Source organism: Fringilla coelebs, assembly GCF_963513975.1.
Source record: "Fringilla coelebs genome assembly, chromosome: 6".
Classification (NCBI taxonomy): Eukaryota; Metazoa; Chordata; class Aves; order Passeriformes; family Fringillidae; genus Fringilla; species Fringilla coelebs.
This window is the reverse complement of record NC_140034.1, coordinates 24,953,639-24,973,065: the sequence shown is the minus strand read 5'-3', so window position 1 is coordinate 24,973,065 and position 19,427 is coordinate 24,953,639. Positions and strand designations below refer to the sequence as shown.

Here is a 19,427-nt window from a genome sequence, read left to right as displayed (position 1 = left end):
TATCAAGTTTGTCTGTCACATGTATTTGAAATAGGGTTAATAAATTACCATCCAGAGTGCATCCACTGCTGTTTCCTCAGCTATTCATTATGTCACTACTAGTACTTGCTACCAGTACTTGTATTAGGATGCACATGGTGGAGGCTACTGCTTTATAAAAGCTACATCCCTTTGGCCATTCCTCCTGGCTCTGCAACAGCCACCTCCTACCACTCTTTCAAGTACTGTTTGAAGAGTGTGGTGTGGCAACTGTACACAGTACTCTTTGGAGCAATGGCTCCTGGGCCAGAGGACCATAAAAAGAAGTAAAGCTTATCTACTTGAAGTAAGCAAGCTGCAGCTCACTGTGCTGCTTCACCAAAACATCCCTCATAAAACATACTGTTAGGATGTTCAACAATGGCAACGCTTCATGCATCAAAAGTTATTTCGTAGGATACTGTAGTGATATGTAACACACACAACAATCTTCAATTGCAACAGTACCTCTTCATATCCACCGTTGTATCTGAGGCACTCAGATCTCTTCCTGGAAAGACAAGCAGCACCTCAGAGGTTACTATCATACTGTCATCCTTCCTGGAGCCAGGACAAGAGCTCAAGCAGCCCTCTCTCCCATCTCTGCTGGTTCATCTCCAGAGAAACACTAGCTGCAGTTGCTATAACAAATGTTATTCTGGATGAGGTCACAGAAAACACCTACTATTCTTCAAAGGCTGTGTCAAGTCAGTATTGCTTACAACACCTGTCATGGATACTAATACAGGGACATCAACAATATGACTGCTCTAAGCAGAGCACTTTACATAAAACTCTCTTAGTAGCAGCTACATTTCTTCTAAACTGAAATAATGACAGTAAATAAAACATATAAATAGAAAATGGTTTATTAAAAAACAAACAAAACCAAACAAAAAGTCACAACACAGTCTCACTTCACTGTCTGGCCAAAGGTCAGACTTTAAGCTAGCATCCATGCTTCAGTCACGTAAGCATGCATATAGAAGGGAAGTTGATGCTTTGCTGGCATGTTCCTCTAAATCTCCTCGGGGATGATTTTTAGAATACATTGTTTGCAAACGTTACAAAATTTTAATTCCCATGAGACACTGAAAAAGTGAAGAACAGTTGTTTTTATTTACACTTATAGGGTTTACATAAACACCTGTCACACAAATGCAATTTGCTGCATTTCTAACAGCTGTGAAAACAGTGACAAATACAGAAGAAACCCTGCAAGTAAGCATGCATTCTGCAAGGTTTAGGTAATTTTTTTCCCCAAAGTCAGTGTATTTCTGAGGACGTATTTAATTTCACAAGTCTATGCAAACTATTTATATGAACAGTATCCAAAAGATAGTCCTTTTGAATACTTAGTCACCAAGAATAACACGTGATATGTAGCTTTTGTGTGCAGGTTAAGACTTCACAAACAAATAATGCTGCAGTCCTCCTTTATAACAGAAGGGAACGGATTATTAGAATGACATTCCTGAAACAGTCTTCATTTTAAAGTAACTATTTCATTAATAAGGCTGCTTTTAAACAAGTTACTCTGAAAGAAAGCTTTCAAGATCACCCAAAGGGAGCTTATATATGCATGCTTTGTCTTCATTGCTAGTCATCTCTGATGAACACTGCTCAGGTCTATGGTTTAGGTATGTGTAAATCATGATGAGGATTCTGAAAACACTTTTATCGAAGAAGCTGCTCAGCCTCCTTGAACTTGCTTTCTTTTGTTTTCCTCAGTAATGCCTGTTTTATAGCATTGATCTTTTCATCAAGTTCAGCCAGTGAATAGCTCTGCTAAAAGAACAAAATAAAAATCACAATCATTTACATCTTGTAATTGCTAGAGAAGTGGCTTATCACTTGATACTTGAGGTCACTGCATATTGTACTAAGTGATAGAACTACTTCTGCAGAATTGCCTGAATCTAGTCTTCGCCTACTTCGCCTATTTAAATTTAAAGGAAAAAGGATGTAAACTTGCAAGAAAGACAGTCCTAATCATGGATCAATATATTCATGCTACTTTTATTACATGCTTGTTTAGTCTGCTCATAAAAAACCCTAAAAAATCCCTTCATGTTAAAACACTAGATGAGACTACTTAGATTTTCCAGAGCTTGGGTTTACAGCTAAAGGGTTTTTCTTCCTACTGCCCAACATCAAGCTCCTCTGTGCCACTTAACTTGGTAATTTTTTTATGTTTTCTTACACAAGGTGGTCATCATCCTTTTTATAAAAATATTTCACCCTATGCAGGACTTTTTTTTCCTACACAAGCCTACTTTCTCAAGTCTCAGATGGCCCATAGCCCATTCTAAGCATTCTCCCCAATCCATCTGTCTCCAAGGGTGATAGGCAGGAGCAGACAAGGTTCCAGCTATGGTCCCACCTGCACCAATAACTTCTCTCTGGTGGCCTAAGAGGTACATGGTAAATGCATTCCCTTATGTGATGGTGTTGTAAAAATGGCAAGTCTTACTGCCAGGTTAATATCTACTATAATGTTGGGTCCTTCTGCAGTACCTTTGCCAAGCCAGCCATTTCTACTTTTGACTTTTCATAAACCAACAAAGCAAATTAAAAGATAATTTTAAAATCAACAAAAACCACTATGTCACAAAACAAAAATGGAAGACATTAATAGAGGGCTGATCAGAATACAGAAATTGCCTGTTACTATTAGTTTGATTAACAGCATTATAGATTTGTTTAATCCAATCATCCTCCTAACTGGTGAAAACCCTAGTATGTATTCTTAGAAGACTCATTTCATTGTAACATCCATTAGCTTTTTGTCTCCTTCTTACTCTCTTTGATAGCAAGCTATCCAATACTGATGCAGCTACTTCTGAGAACTTCCATACTTGCTTCACAGAACTCTTGCTTACTTTCCACTCAAAACATCCTAAACTTAAGAAAAAACAAGAGTTAATAGCACTTACATGGGGAGATTGAACCTTTCTCCTCTTGCCAGACCAGCTCTGAAGAAAAGACAATCAAACAGACTTAATGTTGCACTGACAGAAGACCACAAATAGTTCTGTAACAATATTGTTAAGAGTCTCTAATGTATAAAAAAACCCACTGACTGCCATTCCATGGATTAAAGAAACCTTTTTTATAATTAAGTACTTTGGATCATGAGAAATACTACTGGAGAGCAGTCAGAAGCTGTTGAAGCTTCTCCACACTTGGCAGTCAACAACTATCAATTTAACTGAAGCTTCCTTCAGACAGAATTGAGCTTTTGAAACTGTCAATATTTTCGTCCCTAAAATTTGCCTATATCCACACCAATATTTATGCAAAACTTCAGATAAAATGTGCTAATTACAGTACTACACTACTATTGCCACCATCACAATTTTTATCCCGATCCTCATTCTAGAGATCCTAGCATTTTCAATAGAAATCTCAGCTTATGAAAGTGTATGTTTTAACTTCTGGTTTTCAGCCAGAAGGAATAGCCTCACAAATAAAAAACTTTACTGGTTTCCAACAAAAATTTAAAAAATTATACAAAACCGTGCACTATTGCTGTTGATTTTTATTAACTGACTTTTCCTTGGCTAGTCTCAGCAGAGAAGATATAAATTAAATTGCAATCAACAGTAAAAGAGACATTCTTACTGTTACATGGGGAAAGAAGAGCAAGATAACAGACAAGAAATTTCTACAATCAAACAGAGCCTAATGTAGTAACAATAATGTTCTCTTTGTCCTAATACCCTTTGGTGAATGAAGGTTAAGGTGTACTATTCAGAGAGAGACAGAGCTCTGGCTGAAAACCAGAAATAAAGAAGACTAAGTCACAGAATCACATGAAGCAATTTTCAGACAGTTTACTCTCTCCTTTTGGAAGTTATTCACATATTGTTAGCAATCAGATCATGTACAGAAGCCCAAATGATTTCAGCTGTTTCAAGCCATTAATGATTTGTATCAAAAATCAAAACTTCAATCAATTTTCTTGACATAAGAAGCACTTCAGATTTTAAGGCAAGGGGCACAAATACAAACTCTCTGATACATTTCTTACAAATTAGTTAAGCTTGGGTGGCAGCAATTTTTCTCCCCCCAACAGATACTTTCTTCTATTAAATGAGAAATTAGGTAAATATGAACTTGATTAGATGGTCCACATGTAACATAACCACTACACCAAGCCAGAGTTGTTTATTAAAAGTGCCTGCCCTCCGACTCTTAAGTTCTTCTCTGTACATCAAAGATTCAAGCACAAAAGGCATACATTTAGATATGCTGAAAGAAAGTAAGAAAATTTCTTACTACAGATTGAAAATATTCAGGAGACAGTCCTTCCAGCTCAAGGATTTTATCTTCAAGCTTCTTAATTCTCTGATAAATGTCTCTTGGTACTGGACCACCTAAATACATCAGTAGTAATGCAAAGAAATCAGGAAAATAATTTGAATAATTTATTTAACTAAAGATTGCAAGTCTAACATTTGAATTCTTCAAGATTAGCGATCAATCAGTAGCTGAATAAAACAAATGGATGGGATAATATAAAGGAAGGATAATTAATATGATTCAGGATAAAACCTGATTGATAAGCCAGTGTAGTCAATGAAAGCAGTAAGACAACTTCATGCAGTTGGCTGATATCTGTCAAGGTCCCTGAAACAACTAATGATCACTCTCTGCAATACATTAGTCATGAAATGTTGCCACTTCAAAGCTGACACCAGCATTAGGAGAGAGCAGATGGGATGGATGGCAGACCACACATGAATTCAACTTTGATATCTCAGATAGGTTTCTTTCAGAACAATCTCTACGGAGCATCAGAGGTTAGAGGACAAGTATGAGTTGTCACAAGAACAGCGTTTTGCTTGACCACAGATAGGAGAAAATGAGTGGGGAATGTGTGTATTGAATAACAAAGGTTTGGAAAAGAAAAATCAAAAAAATGACCAAACAAACAAAAAAGATCCAAGCTTACCAAAGAACCACCCTGACCAAAAAACCCACAACAAAACCCACTCACACCACAAAAACAACAGCACCAAAAAAATCCCAACTCAACCCATTTGCTGTTTTCATCTACACTACAGCAGCCTGGGCTTGTTTCCCCATAGAACAAATAGAACCGATCAAAAGATCAGCCTTTGCAAGCATCTTATTTGCACTCCATAGTATTCTATAATGAAGTAACTATATGAAATAACTGTTGATCATAATTAAGTACTGGCTATTCCAATTTAAATGATAGTCTGGTTCCAAACTGTACTGACAACCAAAGCCATAGCAAGCTTTTGCTTTGTGACACCCATTTCCTTTTATTTTTGGGTCTGTTAGACAAGATAGTTCTATTCCACAAACGACCAAAATAGCAGGAATGTGGGTTTTTTTTTTTTTTTTAATCTATTCTGTCCATTCAAAGAAACAATTGTGCAGGTAGCTTCACTCCTTCAGTTCTGCCCTCCACTAAACACTTAGCACCTACTAATTAAATTGGCTAACCTATCACTCTTAATATTACTTTCCTTTAATGTAAAGGGAAAAGAGCAGTACTAGCACTGGAAGCTCTTCTGAAAAACAGCCAGCAAGTCAAGATTAACTCTTTCTGTTGCTGGAAACAAAAACTAGTGGAACAGGTAGCTAAGGTGTATTACCTGCTCAGATGAGTATTTTTTGCACAGTTGCTGGGGTATGCATTAAATAATATTGAGATGTTCCCCATGACTGCTGATTTGAACAAGAATTGAGCTGGTGTTGCATGCTTCTATCTTCTTAACCTATACTATAGTTTATCTCACCCATTCCTTCAAACAAAATTTGATCACCTATTAGAGGCACAACCTGGAAGCAAGGACCTCTCCACAGCTACCTCCAATCATTGTCCCTGATATGTGATATATGCATAAACTCCAAAGTTACACACTGCAACCCTAATGCTGGCCAGCCGCTTCCAAATTCTATTTCTATGCACAAAAGCCAGCTTATTTTTGAGACAGCTATAGAGCTAAGCATCAAGCTCTGACTGCTGCCTCAAGAGTATCTATGCATATCTTACTCTCCTTGCTACCAGAGAACTTTAATCCACTACACAGTCACAAGAATCTAGCAATCTAGTCAAAGTTCCAAATATTTTTAAGATAATGGATTGGCATCTTTTTGGAAAACAAAAAAAATCAAGTGTGTCTGCAGTGTTATGTGTAGAAAATTCACTTAACTGGATGGAGATTGGGATTCTGTTCTGTTTTGAAAATAATTAAAAAAAAAAAATACTAATTCCTCCTTGGTGCCTCATTGTGTCTCAGTGCCATATTATGGAAACCCAGGGCTGGAGTGAGGAAAGCAACTATCTAAAAAACATCAGCAGCCTAACAGCTATGGCATTTATTTTAGTGAAAGGTATGGACTCATGTTTGCAGGCCTAAAGAGAAGTAGTGACAACAACCTTCCCACATTCTGGGAATTAAGCTTTGTGCCTAAACTTATTTCAAGAAACATTTTTCATCTTTAGAAAAAGGTTTCAGGTCATCCTTTTTGTTGATTCTACCACCAGCCCACAAGTTGTCCATGAAGCAGCCCTTAGTCGAAAAGTCAGCTTTTCCTGTTAAGTGGGTCAAGGCAGGACTCCGGTGGTTATGGAGAACCCCAATCTCCAGATATTCCATATTATTTTAAATCCTGCTATGATGCGCCTCTCTCTTATTTGCTCCCACATAAAGTGTACATTTGCTAACCGAGCATCTCAAATTGGATATAAACCTAGGTTCCATTTTGGGCACAAAACCCTAAACACTAGATCACCGTACATGCGGTGAACAAAACCCTGCAGTCGATCTAACCACTTTTTTCACAGTATCAGTTTTTACAGATTTGCCCAGTTTCACCACAGTAATCACAACTGTAGTATAAAATGGCACACCAATGTCAAAATTATAACATCATACAAACCTGTTTGTAATCGTAAGTGTGCTTCAATGTTTTGCAATCTCTCCTCAACAGCTTGGTTTCCACAATCATGCATGGGTACACTGGCTTTGTGACTGGACCCATGCATTCCTTCTGACCTAGTCTGAGGTCCATATGTATTTACTACCCTAGAAACTAGAAAATAAATTTCACATATATGCACATGAAACACAAAACAGATCTACCTAAAGGAATCAAAATATTGAAGCATAAAAATCTGCATTAAATCAGTTGTACAGAAGTCTTGCATATGAAGGGTCCCACACACAGTAAGAGCAAAAGTTCAAGTAAAAGCATTTTCTTATTTTTTGGCATGAGTAACTGAACCTAACAAAACCCCTGGATTTTACATATGCAAAGTAAAAGAATTACTCATACATTCATGTAGAATGGCAGTGTCAAGAATTTATCATCAGCTGCTGATAAACAGCAGAAACCTTGATATCTATGTCAGCAGTTGCACATGAGAGCTTTTGTGAATGCAAAGAAGAGGCCAGACCTAATATTACAGGAAGCATCATAAATACATGAAGATGAAGAGAGGTACACAACTGAAGAAACAATACAAACCTCAGCAAGGATGTTCACTTCGAATTTTTGTCATCTGGATAAAAGCTTTAGTGACTCAGCTGCATCTAGGACTATCTTCTATCCATGCTGAGCCACGTCTTCGTCAGAAGATTTTGCTCAGTTTTCATTAAATCAGAGTAATTTCTTAAGTTCTCCTCATAGAACTACTGCAGTGCACTGCAGATTTAAAGACTATATTGGCAGCTCCAGGCGCTGAAGCACACACACATATACACCATTCTACATACATACATGAGTGCAACATGCTACATTCTTGCTTGAATTTATGCTGGTTTTACTTCCAATTCCTTTCTAAGTGTTTTTCACATTTCAGTTATGAATTGTTCCTTGAAGTGAAAGCTGCCCTTTTTTCCTGTATTATGCTGCCATCCGAACAACAAATTAACACTCCGTTTTAAACAGTGACTATTGAAAGAGGTTCTTTGTGAAAGATTCTAAAATCAAACACTTCCCCATTTCCTTCATAGCTCACCATACCTTTCAAAACTTATTATTTTACTTTACAGTATTATTCTAAATACAGAATTCAAAATAATTAATTGCTTCTAGGACCAATATCAAGAGGGTAATTGAGTATTATCACTTTCAAAAATGCAAAAGAGGGTTGCTTTCATTCGCATTTTGGGTATTTTGTTTGTTTCTAAAGAAGGGTAATTTGCACACACCTAGAGAGCAGCAGATGAACAACCAATATATTCCACCAAACTTCTGCTGGACATAATTTCTATATTATTTAATCCTTTCCAAAAAATACTGCAGTGATAAATTCATTCCCCAGCTTGTCACTTCTTATAAATCTATGTCTTAGAACTTCCACTGTCCCAAAATTATATTCTATTTCAAGACACTTGCACCAACTAATGAAAAATAGCAGATAATCCTATTTAATCTCAATTCCTTATTGATGGTTTCACCTTAGAAGAAAAACTAAGTATTGTTCAGCTTCTCTGTCCTGCTTTATCTTTTCCACATTTCCTTTCAGACAATAAAAATAGGCTATTTTGATTTGGTCTTTAGTGCCTAACCATTCATTTATTGAAGCAGTTAAGGGATTTAAAACCTTGAAGACATAAATGAAGATGTAAAAGTATTCACTAGAGTAAAAAAATCAATACATTAAGTTTGCATTTTTGAGCATATTATAAAAAGTTTTGATATCAAAAACTTATCAGTACTGTTATATCTGGACACTTAAATGGGTATTAAAAGAGTTGCTTACCCTTTATATGACTTTTAAATCCAGGATAGGGTGTGAAAATTGCATCTGTTCTGGCACAGCTATTTTCTAAATAAATAATGATATAACAAGTGAGGTCTAAATGATGTATTTATAATTGAAAATATTCCAATCACCATCAACTTTGATGCTTCAAACAAATCTAATTAAAATGCTTCAAACAATAAAAAAAAATCAGGAATACTTAATTCATTCTATAAACACTTGCCTATTAATAATTTCACACACTTGCATGGACTTACTACTTTTAATTGGATAAGTCACTCAAATAAATGTATTCACACGTGTATATAGAAGTTTACTGGATCAAGACCAAATTTATTTGGTTCTTACTTTTCACTGCATTTCTCTCTAACTTATTTCCTTCTTCCCAAACAGAAGCCTTCTTCCTGCTTACCATTGTTATTCTGGTTTTACGTCCTTTTCTGAAACTCTCCTATTCTTTGACTGATCTAGTTAAATCATCAGCATTCTTTTCTAAACCTTTCTGCATTTATTCTGATCCATGTGACTTCTTTCATTTCCCTAACCATAAAATCTATAGTATGGATGACCTTAATTTATTCTAATGTTTCTTTTTTCATAGAAATCTCTGTTCATTACACCAAAGCTCTAAATATATTTTAAGACGCCTGAACAATGAGACAAGTCTTATTATCAATTCTTCTGTACATAATTAACAATTTTGGGAAACAATATTTCACTATCTACCATATTCTACTAAACTTCAGCTGTCCTTTGCATTCCAACTAACATTCAAGCAGTTAAACTCTCTACAAAGCTTACTGAACAATAAGCTTTGCTCTCTAAGAGCTTAAGTACCTCATAGAGACAATGCACATGTGGGTTCACAGGTACTTAGAAAATATCTCTGCACTACTTATGTAGTTATGTATATAAAACTGTCTTAACTTCCAAGATGCATTTGGCTACAGTTACTGATCCTGTAAATGGGATCCAGTCTGCCAGATGGATTTAAGATTGGTTACAGATACAGCCAATTGTACTACAAGGTGAGCAGTGTTAAAAAGAAAGTCATTTCAAGTAGCTAGTAATTCAAATTCATTGTAAAAAATACTTCTTTGTAATTTAACTAGCATTACATTAACTTCGATTTGAATATGCAACTCACAAGACATTTCTGAATTGCAATTCGATTTACTTTGGAGGAACACCTAGTTAAAACACTGGGAACAACAGCTACAAAATCATCTAAGATAGCAGTTCTTAAAATTAACATAATAATAGATATAATCTTTCTGTATGGGATGCATTAAACATCGTCATCCAGTGACTACTCAATTTATTTTTCTATCTGACATCTGCAGTGCACATGCAAGTTCTAAATTTTAAAAAAAAGTTATTCTTGAAAAAAAGTTCTGTTTTAGATATAGATTAGCATTTTTGAAAAACAAAAAAACCAAACTAAACCAAAAAAAAAACCCCAAAAACAAACCAACAAAAACACCCCCACACACCTTAAATTACTATGAAGATTAAAGTCTGGCTAGCCAGTTACCTTGATTACAATCAATAACATTGCAAAATTCTCTGACATTATTTTCATTGATCTCGGCTTGTTTCCTCTCGATGAAGGCTGATATCCGCCTGTCAATCTGCAGGTAATAAACATGAAGGCATATATCTACTTCATTTTTAAATTTAAAATTTAAAGACCTTTAGAAAGGTCTTTCATTCTTCTGTTTTTAAACTCACATAAATCACTTACTTCTGCTTTTCCAGCTTTTATTTGGACCACTTCTGGATCAAAATTAAAACGAGCATCCTTCAGATCTCTCAAGTCATAACTTCCATATTTTTCTTCAGTCTGACTGTTACCATCATAAACATCTAAACTTGTCTGGCTTTCTGTTTTACCTCCAGGTTCAACATGGCCTATATTTTCCTCTTTGATCAATGACTGGAGTTTTTCTAAGAGAGGCTGAACAAAGAAAACAATCTATTAGGGTTAAAAAAATAAAAGTCCAAAAGTCCCAAAGCCAAGAAGACAAGTACTATTACAATTTCCAGACTAATGGAAATAATTTTGGGAATTACAACATCTTCCTCTGATGGAACACAGTAATAAGATTAAAAAGAAGTTTCAAAAATTGTGCACACCACGATTCTGACCTTTTTGACCTGTCTTTTAGAGGTTTGTAGAGGAAGACTCCCAAATATCTGTGAAAATCTGCCCATACTCCCATGTTACTAGCTAAATCAAAGCTTCAATCGCTGGCATCAATTCCACTTAATTAACATGTCATTCAAATGCTTACTCAGAACAGTAAGGCTTAGTATTTTTCCTCCTTAACATGAAATCTGGTGCTCTTACACTGTAAAGCCTTTATCACATCAGCACTACATTCTCCACTTGAAAGCACAGTTGCCCAAGTGAATGAGAGAACACAGACATGAAATACATAGGCATTATCATGAACACATGCTTTGCTTGACACAGTTGATTATCTACTTAGGTCATGAAATTAAATGAGAAAAGGCACTGACATTTGTGGCAGGAAAAATGCTTATTTTACTGCAGTAACTCTTATGTACAATGTAACATCAAAACCTCAGTACATATATATATCCCTGTCTAATTTTAATTTCCATCTCTTTCATCTAGTCTGAATTTCACTGCTTATTTTCTCTCTATAAATTATTTTACTTTTTTTAAAAAAGACAGCATGATTTTCTGCAGTCACATTTTCTGAAATGGAATCAAATTCCCACTTGCAGCATTCTTACATGTTGGATGTAAATTTTATTTGCATTTATCTTGCGTATTTTCTCTTTCTGCTCATCACACCAAAGATCTGGTGGATGTCTGGAAAACAAGGGGTCTTTCTTTTACCTACAGACAAGAAAATACAGAAAACTTCCCTTCTTATCCTCTCAGTACTAGGCACCTCTAATAATTAATTGACTAGCTGAAGCAAAATAGTAGTACTCAAATCCCATCTTCTACACATGAACTATCAAGGTCAAAACACTGCTCAGTTACCAGCTGACTAACTGCTAACACTCCCTTCCATGCAACTAAATTACTTTTGGCAGGTTTGGAAAGTTTCAAATAGTTAAAAGAAATGACAGTAATGGTGACTGGCTACTTGGCAAGATGAGACATTAATGTCAAAGAAATTACTCTTTAAAAAAAAAAAACCTACGTTGAAAATATATTTAATTGCAGTAAGACACTCCAGGATGTGTCATGCTGGGATAATGCCACTTCTTGAACCACTGAAAGCACTCTATGAGCCTCAAAACTCACCCAACGCATGGAATCATTATCATAGCATGACACACACCTGCCGTGTCTTATTGCTTAATTATAACCCACCATAGATGGAAATGTATCACATTTACAATGCAAGTCTAGGAATCAATGAGGCTGCATTTATTCAGCCTGCTCACCTACAGTGGCTATTCCCACCACTAATCTGAAAAATCCGTACCTATGGAGCATAGTGGAATCCCAAGCATTTAATACTTTTGCAATCCTTTTTTATTGAACACACCTATATAAGAACAAAACTACTGGAATTTTACAGTTGAGATTACTTTTAGTTGTTGATTTGTCAGGGCAAATGTGTCCCATGAAATATTTACCTGTAAACATAAAATATGCTGCTGAAGTGCACTAAAGAGCAAGGCTGGCTGAAGTGCTGATGTGCTCTGAAGCTTGCTCCAATCGATTACAACTTTCACAATATCCTCTCCGAGATTAAGCTTCAAAACAATAAAAAATTATATGTATTAATATCAAAAAAGTATACAAGACTCCTACAAGACCACAATTATGCTCAGCCTCATATAGACCCATGCCAGTTTTAGATGAGAACACTGGAAAGATTTGATATTAATTATAGTCTAAGCAGTCATCATTTTCCAAGTAAGCTAGTATTTGTAGAGTATATTCTAAAATTAAAAATTCCTTACTAACTCATGACACTTTTATTGTATTAATTCAGTTCTTGGCTTTATTTAATTACTTCTCATATGAAAGCATATTGTTCATGTTAATCACTCATGCCATCTTTTCTTTTAATGGATACTAGAACCACCAGCATGAAGAAACATGACCCAGGATAGTAGTCTCTGTAAGTTCAGGTATTTTATTCCAAGACTGCAAGACTATCTGTGCCAGCATGACCCATGTCTTAACGTAACATCATGGCACGTTCTTGAATTTTTACTTGCTGCTAATCCAAAGGAAGCTTTATAGTTAAAATAAGTGCATAAAAATATTTTTTTTAATTTCTCAAAGTTTAATAAACTCTAGATTACACAGCACCACTATTAAACCTATTTTCAAATCACACTATTTTCCTGTATATGCATTCCTACTGAAATGAACAACTGACACAGTCTATTCTCACTGCCAGGGAATTGCAATATTTAACTCCCAAGACAATAAAGAAAAACACATATAATACAATGTTTAAAAGAACTGTGTGTCTACTATAAGCTATAAATACACTTTCTAATAAAAAGATGATGGTAAATAAACTCTAAGGGGATAATACACTTTCACATCCAACTTTGCTCTTTTTGCTCTACACTAAAGCTTTTCTCAAGATCTTACAGAGATGATTACTTTCATTTCCCAAAGCTAAGAAGGCTGTTCTCCAACCAAACACCCTGTAAGTGATACTCCAAATGCTAAATACAGATAAAATTCTTGTTTGAAATCAAGAGGACCTACAGGTAACTTTGCTTGAAACACTGAATTCCCAATTCATATGCATACTTGTATATCTATTCCTCACCCCCTCCTTTAAAATAAAAAGTGGAGCTGGAAACAGAAAAAGGTACCTCAGGAAGATGACAAGTGACCTTTAACTCATGGTCTAAAGACATTTAACTTCTAACAGCATCATAAACAAGAACACAGAACGCATATGCACTCATGTCCTGAAGCCACCACAAAGTGTATGAAACACTAAGAACTGGACACAAGAAATGCCTCCATCACTCTGAAGGCAAAGCTGTGGATGATAAGCTGGCCCACCTTAGTTTCAAATCTCTGCATTAACACAATTTTGTAAAGAATTATAAGCCTGAACCTTCCTTCTTTAGTCAAAGATCAGCCTTGCTAAATTCAGGGTTAGCTCCCAAATGACATAGCAAAGGAGACAGTTTGACTAGACATAGAATGTATTTTAGACAATTTCCACAAATGGTTATCCCTGTTTAGTACTTAAGCTAAGTACACAGGATGTAGGAAAAGTAATGTTCTAGGATATACTAATCTTGAAGAAGTTTCAAAATGAAGACTGTATTTAGAACATAGTAGGAATAAAATTGACTTTCGGAATTAAGTCTGTGCATGTGATCATCTGAAGCATGTATTTCAGCCCGAAGTTTCTAGAGTAATATCTCCTATATGCTATATTACAGTCTACTGACAGGGTAAAAAAGTGTACATTAAGTCATCTAAATGAAACAAAATAAAAGTGCTACTGCAATTTCCTAATAAGCCGCCTTTTTCAAAAAGAATAAGCTGATATGTGCCTTCTTATCATAATGAACAACTCCTGTCCAGGTGGTTCAAAACACAAAAAGCAACAGAACTTCTAACTTAAAATAATTTAGAGGCCAGTCATATTTTTAACTCACGGACACTGCTTTTAAATGAAAAGTCAAGAATAAACCCCTCCTGCATCAATAAAAGTTTCTAGCACAATAGAGCAAGTTCTCAGTCTTTCACATCCTACTGCTTCTTAGAACTGTGACAAACAGATTTATAAATTCAGTGTTTTGATACTTCAAAGCCTTTGACTAATTACAAGTCCACAGCCTATTCAATTTACAGGATCATATGTAATTTCAGCCCTTTGAAATTTGTTTTATGTAAACACTGGCTATCACTTGAATCTTGAACTTTTCAGGATCAGCTATATTGGTTTTAAGAGCTGTTATTCTCAGATGTCCTCCTGGTCACGTACTGCCATTGATTGCTCCAGCAAAAAAATTCCTGTGCCAGAAATATTCCTGCTTACAGCCCAATTTACTAGCATAAATCCAACTTAAACGACTATAATGAATCAAACTGCGACTGCTAACAACTTGGCACAAGCTCAATCATCTCTGCAGAAGGGAAATGGGGAATCAGTAGTTTCAGTCAGAAATGCAAGACAGTTTGCTAGAATCCATAAGGGGGTAAAACAGAGCAGTTAAATCTGTCAGAACTCAAGCACTGGCAGACAAGTGTGTAACTCAGCAACTGGAAAGGATCATAACTGAGCTAGCTAATTCCCAGCTAAGATGGAGCAACCAGAACCTTATCCAACTAGCGCACTAGACGGCAAAATGTGTCTGTTGTCATGGAAAGAAGAGACTCCAAACACAAAAGAAGACAATTATACATAGCTACTGTAACTCTACAGCAATTCTTAAGAGTTCTCTCACAATGGTCTGTGCACACCCAGTTATTTTTAAAAATCACCAGGGACTTTCCAGTGACATGCTAGTTGTACAGCCAGCTTTGGAGAAAAAGGAAGTTGCTAAAGTCAAGAGGGAAAAAAAAGAGTTTTTAATGTAGTTTAGAAACAATTAATAAACTTGTGATGAATAGCCTAGTTAAAAGCTTAGGAAACTTTCCCCTTACTCTCCTTTACGGTTTTCATAAATACAGGAGTTCCAGCTTTTCTCTGATGTATTCTACTACTGTCATAGTGCTGTCCTCACACTTAAATAAACTGACAGTTACTAGCTGTTTGTTGATCACATTCAGAATTTTCACCAGGAAGAATTAAGGGGCCTTTACACCTCAATAGATAGTTTTCATGCCTCAGTAATCCTATGAGCCAGCTGTCTCTGAACATCACACTGTTTAGTGCTGTACTGTTCAAAAGTCATGGTAGTTTGTAACCATTTTAGAGACAGGAAAACTGAGACTCTTAACTAAGTGCCTGAAATACCAAGCCCTTCATTTTGGTTGCCTTTGTTTGAAAACAGAGGCAATTGCTAGCATACTTGGAGAAATGCAAATATAATAGAATTCTATACAGATGAGAGGTGAAACACTCTAAAAATAATTTCAGATCAACCAGCAGCTATTCCTAAACTGCCTCTGCATCTAAGAGCCCATTTCTGTACCAAACATACATTAAGTTACACTAGCTCCTGCAGATATTGCTCATCATCTGGCCCCAAACCTTCAAACTGCTAACTCTTGATGGAAGAGTGTGCTTCTATTGCCTTCACAGAACTACATAAATTGTTTCCATAGCGGAAAATTAATCTGTAAATTGTTTATAGCAATAAGTAAGTTATTACTAAAACATTCTCCTGGTAAGGGCCTTCCACCACTGCTGTGACATCTGTTTCACAACTCACAGACATTACTAAACATAAAGTAGGTGTTTCAACTTATGTACCACAGAGCAGAGCACCTTTAAAAATTCTGATCCTTAGCTACACTGTGTGTTTCATAGCATGTCATCACCAAGGCAGGGCCAACTTTAAGCTCCTGATTTAATGCACTGTAAGTTTTCAGGAGCTTCTCAATTCAGAGTAATTAATTAAGACATAGCAATTAAGCAAATTGCACTTTCCCATGGAAGAGATCATCCGTCAAACTGCAAAGTGGCACGCAACGTCCCGTCACTGCGAGGCCAAGGCACGGTCCCGGCTGCGGGAGCGAAGCTGCGGGAGAGAAGGAGCAGCAGCAGCGGCCGCGCACACTGGGGCTGCCCCGGCAGGAGGGAGCGGGGGAGGCGGCCGGCACCGCCGCCCCAGCCCTGGCAGAAGCCAGGCGGGCGCGAACAACCCCCAGAAGACAGGCAGCTCCCTTGTGTGCGGCAGACTTATGTCCTCTCCAGCGCTATTCCTGGAGCGCACAAGGGCCCCGCAGGCCGGGGAGAAGCCGGAGCCAGCCCTGTGCGGGCCCCCAAAGCAAAGTGTTGCGAGGCGGGCGCGGAGCCCAGCCCAGCTCCGCCCAGGACCTCTCCCTCCTCCCGCCCCTCACTCACCTGCCCCACCAGCCCGGCCAGACAGCGCAGGGCGCTGCTCGCTACCTCGGAGGCCGCAGGGTCGACCTCCGGAGCACGGGCGCCGGGCGGGAGCGGGCTGGGCGCCGCCACTGCCGCCGCCATGACACCGGGCCGGGCCGCGGCCGCGCCGTCGCCCCGCGATGACGAACGCCTGGCGCTGGCTCCGCCCCGCGCGTTGATGGACAGGCGCGGCAGCCAATGGCGGGGCTCCGCAGCGCCGGCCCGGGCCGAGGGGCGCGCTCCCGCCGCTGTGGGGGCGCGCTCCCGCCGCTGTGGGGGCGCGCTCCCGCCGCTGTGGGGGCGCGCTCCCGCCGCTGTGGGGGCGCGCTCCCGCCGCTGTGGGGGCGCGCTCCCGCCGCTGTGGGGGCGCGCTCCCGCCGCTGTGGGGGCGCGCTCCCGCCGCTGTGGGGGCGCGCTCCCGCCGCTGTGGGGGCGCGCTCCCGCCGCTGTGGGGGCGCGCTCCCGCCGCTGTGGGGGCGCGCTCTCTCTGCCCCGGCTCCGGCCGCGCGTTCCGGGAGCTGCCGGTGCGGGCACGGCGGGCGCGGCTCCACCGAGGGTTCCTTCGCGGGGTAAAAGGACCGCCAGTGCTTATTTGAGTACATCGCATTGCCGCCCTTGTTTCAGCTGTGCCTTTCTGGTTACCCGTTCACTTTTTTTGCAATCATACGTGTTGTTCAAATACTTGACTCTTCTGGTTGTAGCAGGGTTGTTTTTAAATTAGACTGCAAAGTTTGTCAGAGTACTCTTGATTATGGTGGATCGCAAAATTCCATTCCCTGTAAGAGTGTTTACTTGTTAATTTCTTTCTTATGAAATTTAGTAGAGATTCCGAAGAAATGGAAGTAGAAATGCTTACAAAGGTTTCCTGCCCGATGTTTTTTTGATAGCCAAATTTGGATCTTTGCACTTCTTTCAGTTCCCTGACCTTCTACCCCCCATTTTTTTTATTGCCATGAAAAATGATGAGTGCAATTGTATATACAAAAGTTGAAACATTCTTAAATAAAAATGTTTAGAAAGGCAGATGAATTTATTTGACTGATGTTTTGGAGGTTCTTTTTCAGATAAGACATACCTTGATATAATGAAAATAAATGCTACTAAACAAGGCTTTCAGGACCAGCAACCCACAACATTTGAGGAGACTCAAGCAGAGAAAGCTCTGCTCAGTTCCAGAGAAAAACTAGTTCCAAAGAGGACTTCAGTGTTTAATGGTTACAAATATATTGCATGATGTCTGCATTTTGCAAAAATATTTTATGTAGAGTGAACTAGATGGCATTTGCTTGGATTCAGTTGATGAGAACCATTCTTTGGATTCAGAAATACTTACGGCAGGATGTGTTTGTGTTTTAGAAGCTCTGAAACACATAGAAGTTTACTTAATTCCTGAAAACACACAGTTCTTATCAAATAACATTTTGAACACATGCGCATAATATGGTAGTTAAGAAAATTTGCGAAATTTTATTTTGCGTTTCTGTGCAACTATAGTAATTCCAGCTTGTGACCAAGGGCTGCTTCAACCAATCTTGCCTCTTGCAGTTTTGTCTCTGGACAGGCAGCTGAAGCAACCCTGTCAAATGTAATAATGTCATTTGGATCAAATCATGAAGCTTTCAAGAATAAAGGAAAACACATTGCCCTTTCCCCTTCCTCACCAGCACTACAACACTGAACTAACACAGAAGGGATCTGCTGGCCAGAGCAGAATATGGAGCACAGATGTAACAACCTGGCATTGCTTTTTGCTTCTCAGTGTCAGAGGTGACAGTTTCTCCTGAATGAATTCCCAATGGCCTGATAAAAAGAACACGTCCAGGCATTTGAACCAATTTTTAACTTCAAGTGATGAGTGCTCAGCTACCTGATAGATCCCAGCTTTCCTGGAGTCATGAAGCAGATGTGTCCTACTTTAGCAATGCTTTCCTAACTGGGAGACATAAGATCTTTCCTTTACTTTCAAACATGTTATCTTTACCTGTAGCCAGAGGTTGTTTTGGGGTAAAAAACATTTCAAATGAAAAATAAATATATAAGCATATAAATATCAGAAAGATATACGGAACTATAAGGGAGATTTAATGAATGTGGATGATTTCAGAGAGACAGCGGGGGTGATACACCATTATTTGTTCAGTGCTCATTACAAGAAGAGTAGACAAAAGACCATGAAGTAGTCAGTAAAGTTGTTGATGCCCACCTTTTTTTTACGAAGGAGAAACTGGATCTTGGCCTTCTTCCTGTTGTTTGCAAATGTCTCCTCTTAGAGAAACAGTAATGATTCCTATGGGGAAAGATTTATTCCTACTTGCTTTGTCTCAGAAGACCTTGATCTGGGTTGCAGCTGCTAGCTGAATAAATTTGGTATCATCTGAAGTTTCACAGATTAAATTATGCAATGCATTAAACAAACATTTAGAGAACAGAAATAATCCAAGGTGATTTAAAAGACTGGGAAAATGAGAGCATGTGAGAAAATGAACATAGAGGGGAGAATGTGCAAATATAGCTAAGGCAAAGATATTATACCTTCATATCTAATGGAAGAGACAGTCCAGAGCAGAATTGTTCCAGAAGATGATTATATGCTCACTGGAATTTGTGCACAGTAAAAATGAATTCACTTGTAATCGCCTCTGGAA

The 19,427-nt window shown here is 38.1% G+C and overlaps 1 protein-coding gene across 2 annotated transcripts; it reads right to left on the bottom strand.

Moving 5' to 3' along the window:
* Positions 1-869: 869 nt before the first annotated feature.
* Positions 870-16,892, bottom strand: MBIP (MAP3K12 binding inhibitory protein 1). Of its 2 annotated transcripts, none has more exons than XM_084207495.1 (9): positions 16,762-16,892; positions 12,395-12,514; positions 10,515-10,727; positions 10,305-10,401; positions 8,768-8,833; positions 6,940-7,092; positions 4,300-4,397; positions 2,955-2,993; positions 870-1,806 (listed from the first exon to the last, which is right to left on the bottom strand). In XM_084207495.1, the coding sequence occupies exons 1-9, from the start codon at positions 16,882-16,884 to the stop codon at positions 1,696-1,698; spliced, it is 1,020 nt and encodes a 339-aa protein (XP_084063621.1). In that variant the 5' UTR covers positions 16,885-16,892; the 3' UTR covers positions 870-1,695. The 2 variants fall into 2 exon arrangements, with proteins under 2 accessions (XP_084063621.1, XP_084063622.1); XM_084207496.1 differs by having other exon boundaries at positions 870-1,803.
* Positions 16,893-19,427: the final 2,535 nt, after the last annotated feature.

Bases quoted from the DNA above. Each gene is read 5' to 3' on its own strand.
- MBIP (XM_084207495.1), bottom strand. From the start codon at position 16,884: ATGGCGGCGGCAGTGGCGGCGCCCAGCCCGCTCCCGCCCGGCGCCCGT. The intron at 4,398-6,939 runs GTTTGTATGATG...TGATGTATTTAG, and splicing joins ACACTTACGATTACAAACAG to GTGGTCCAGTACCAAGAGAC. The intron at 1,807-2,954 runs GTAAGTGCTATT...TTGTTCTTTTAG, and splicing joins GAAAGGTTCAATCTCCCCAT to CAGAGCTATTCACTGGCTGA.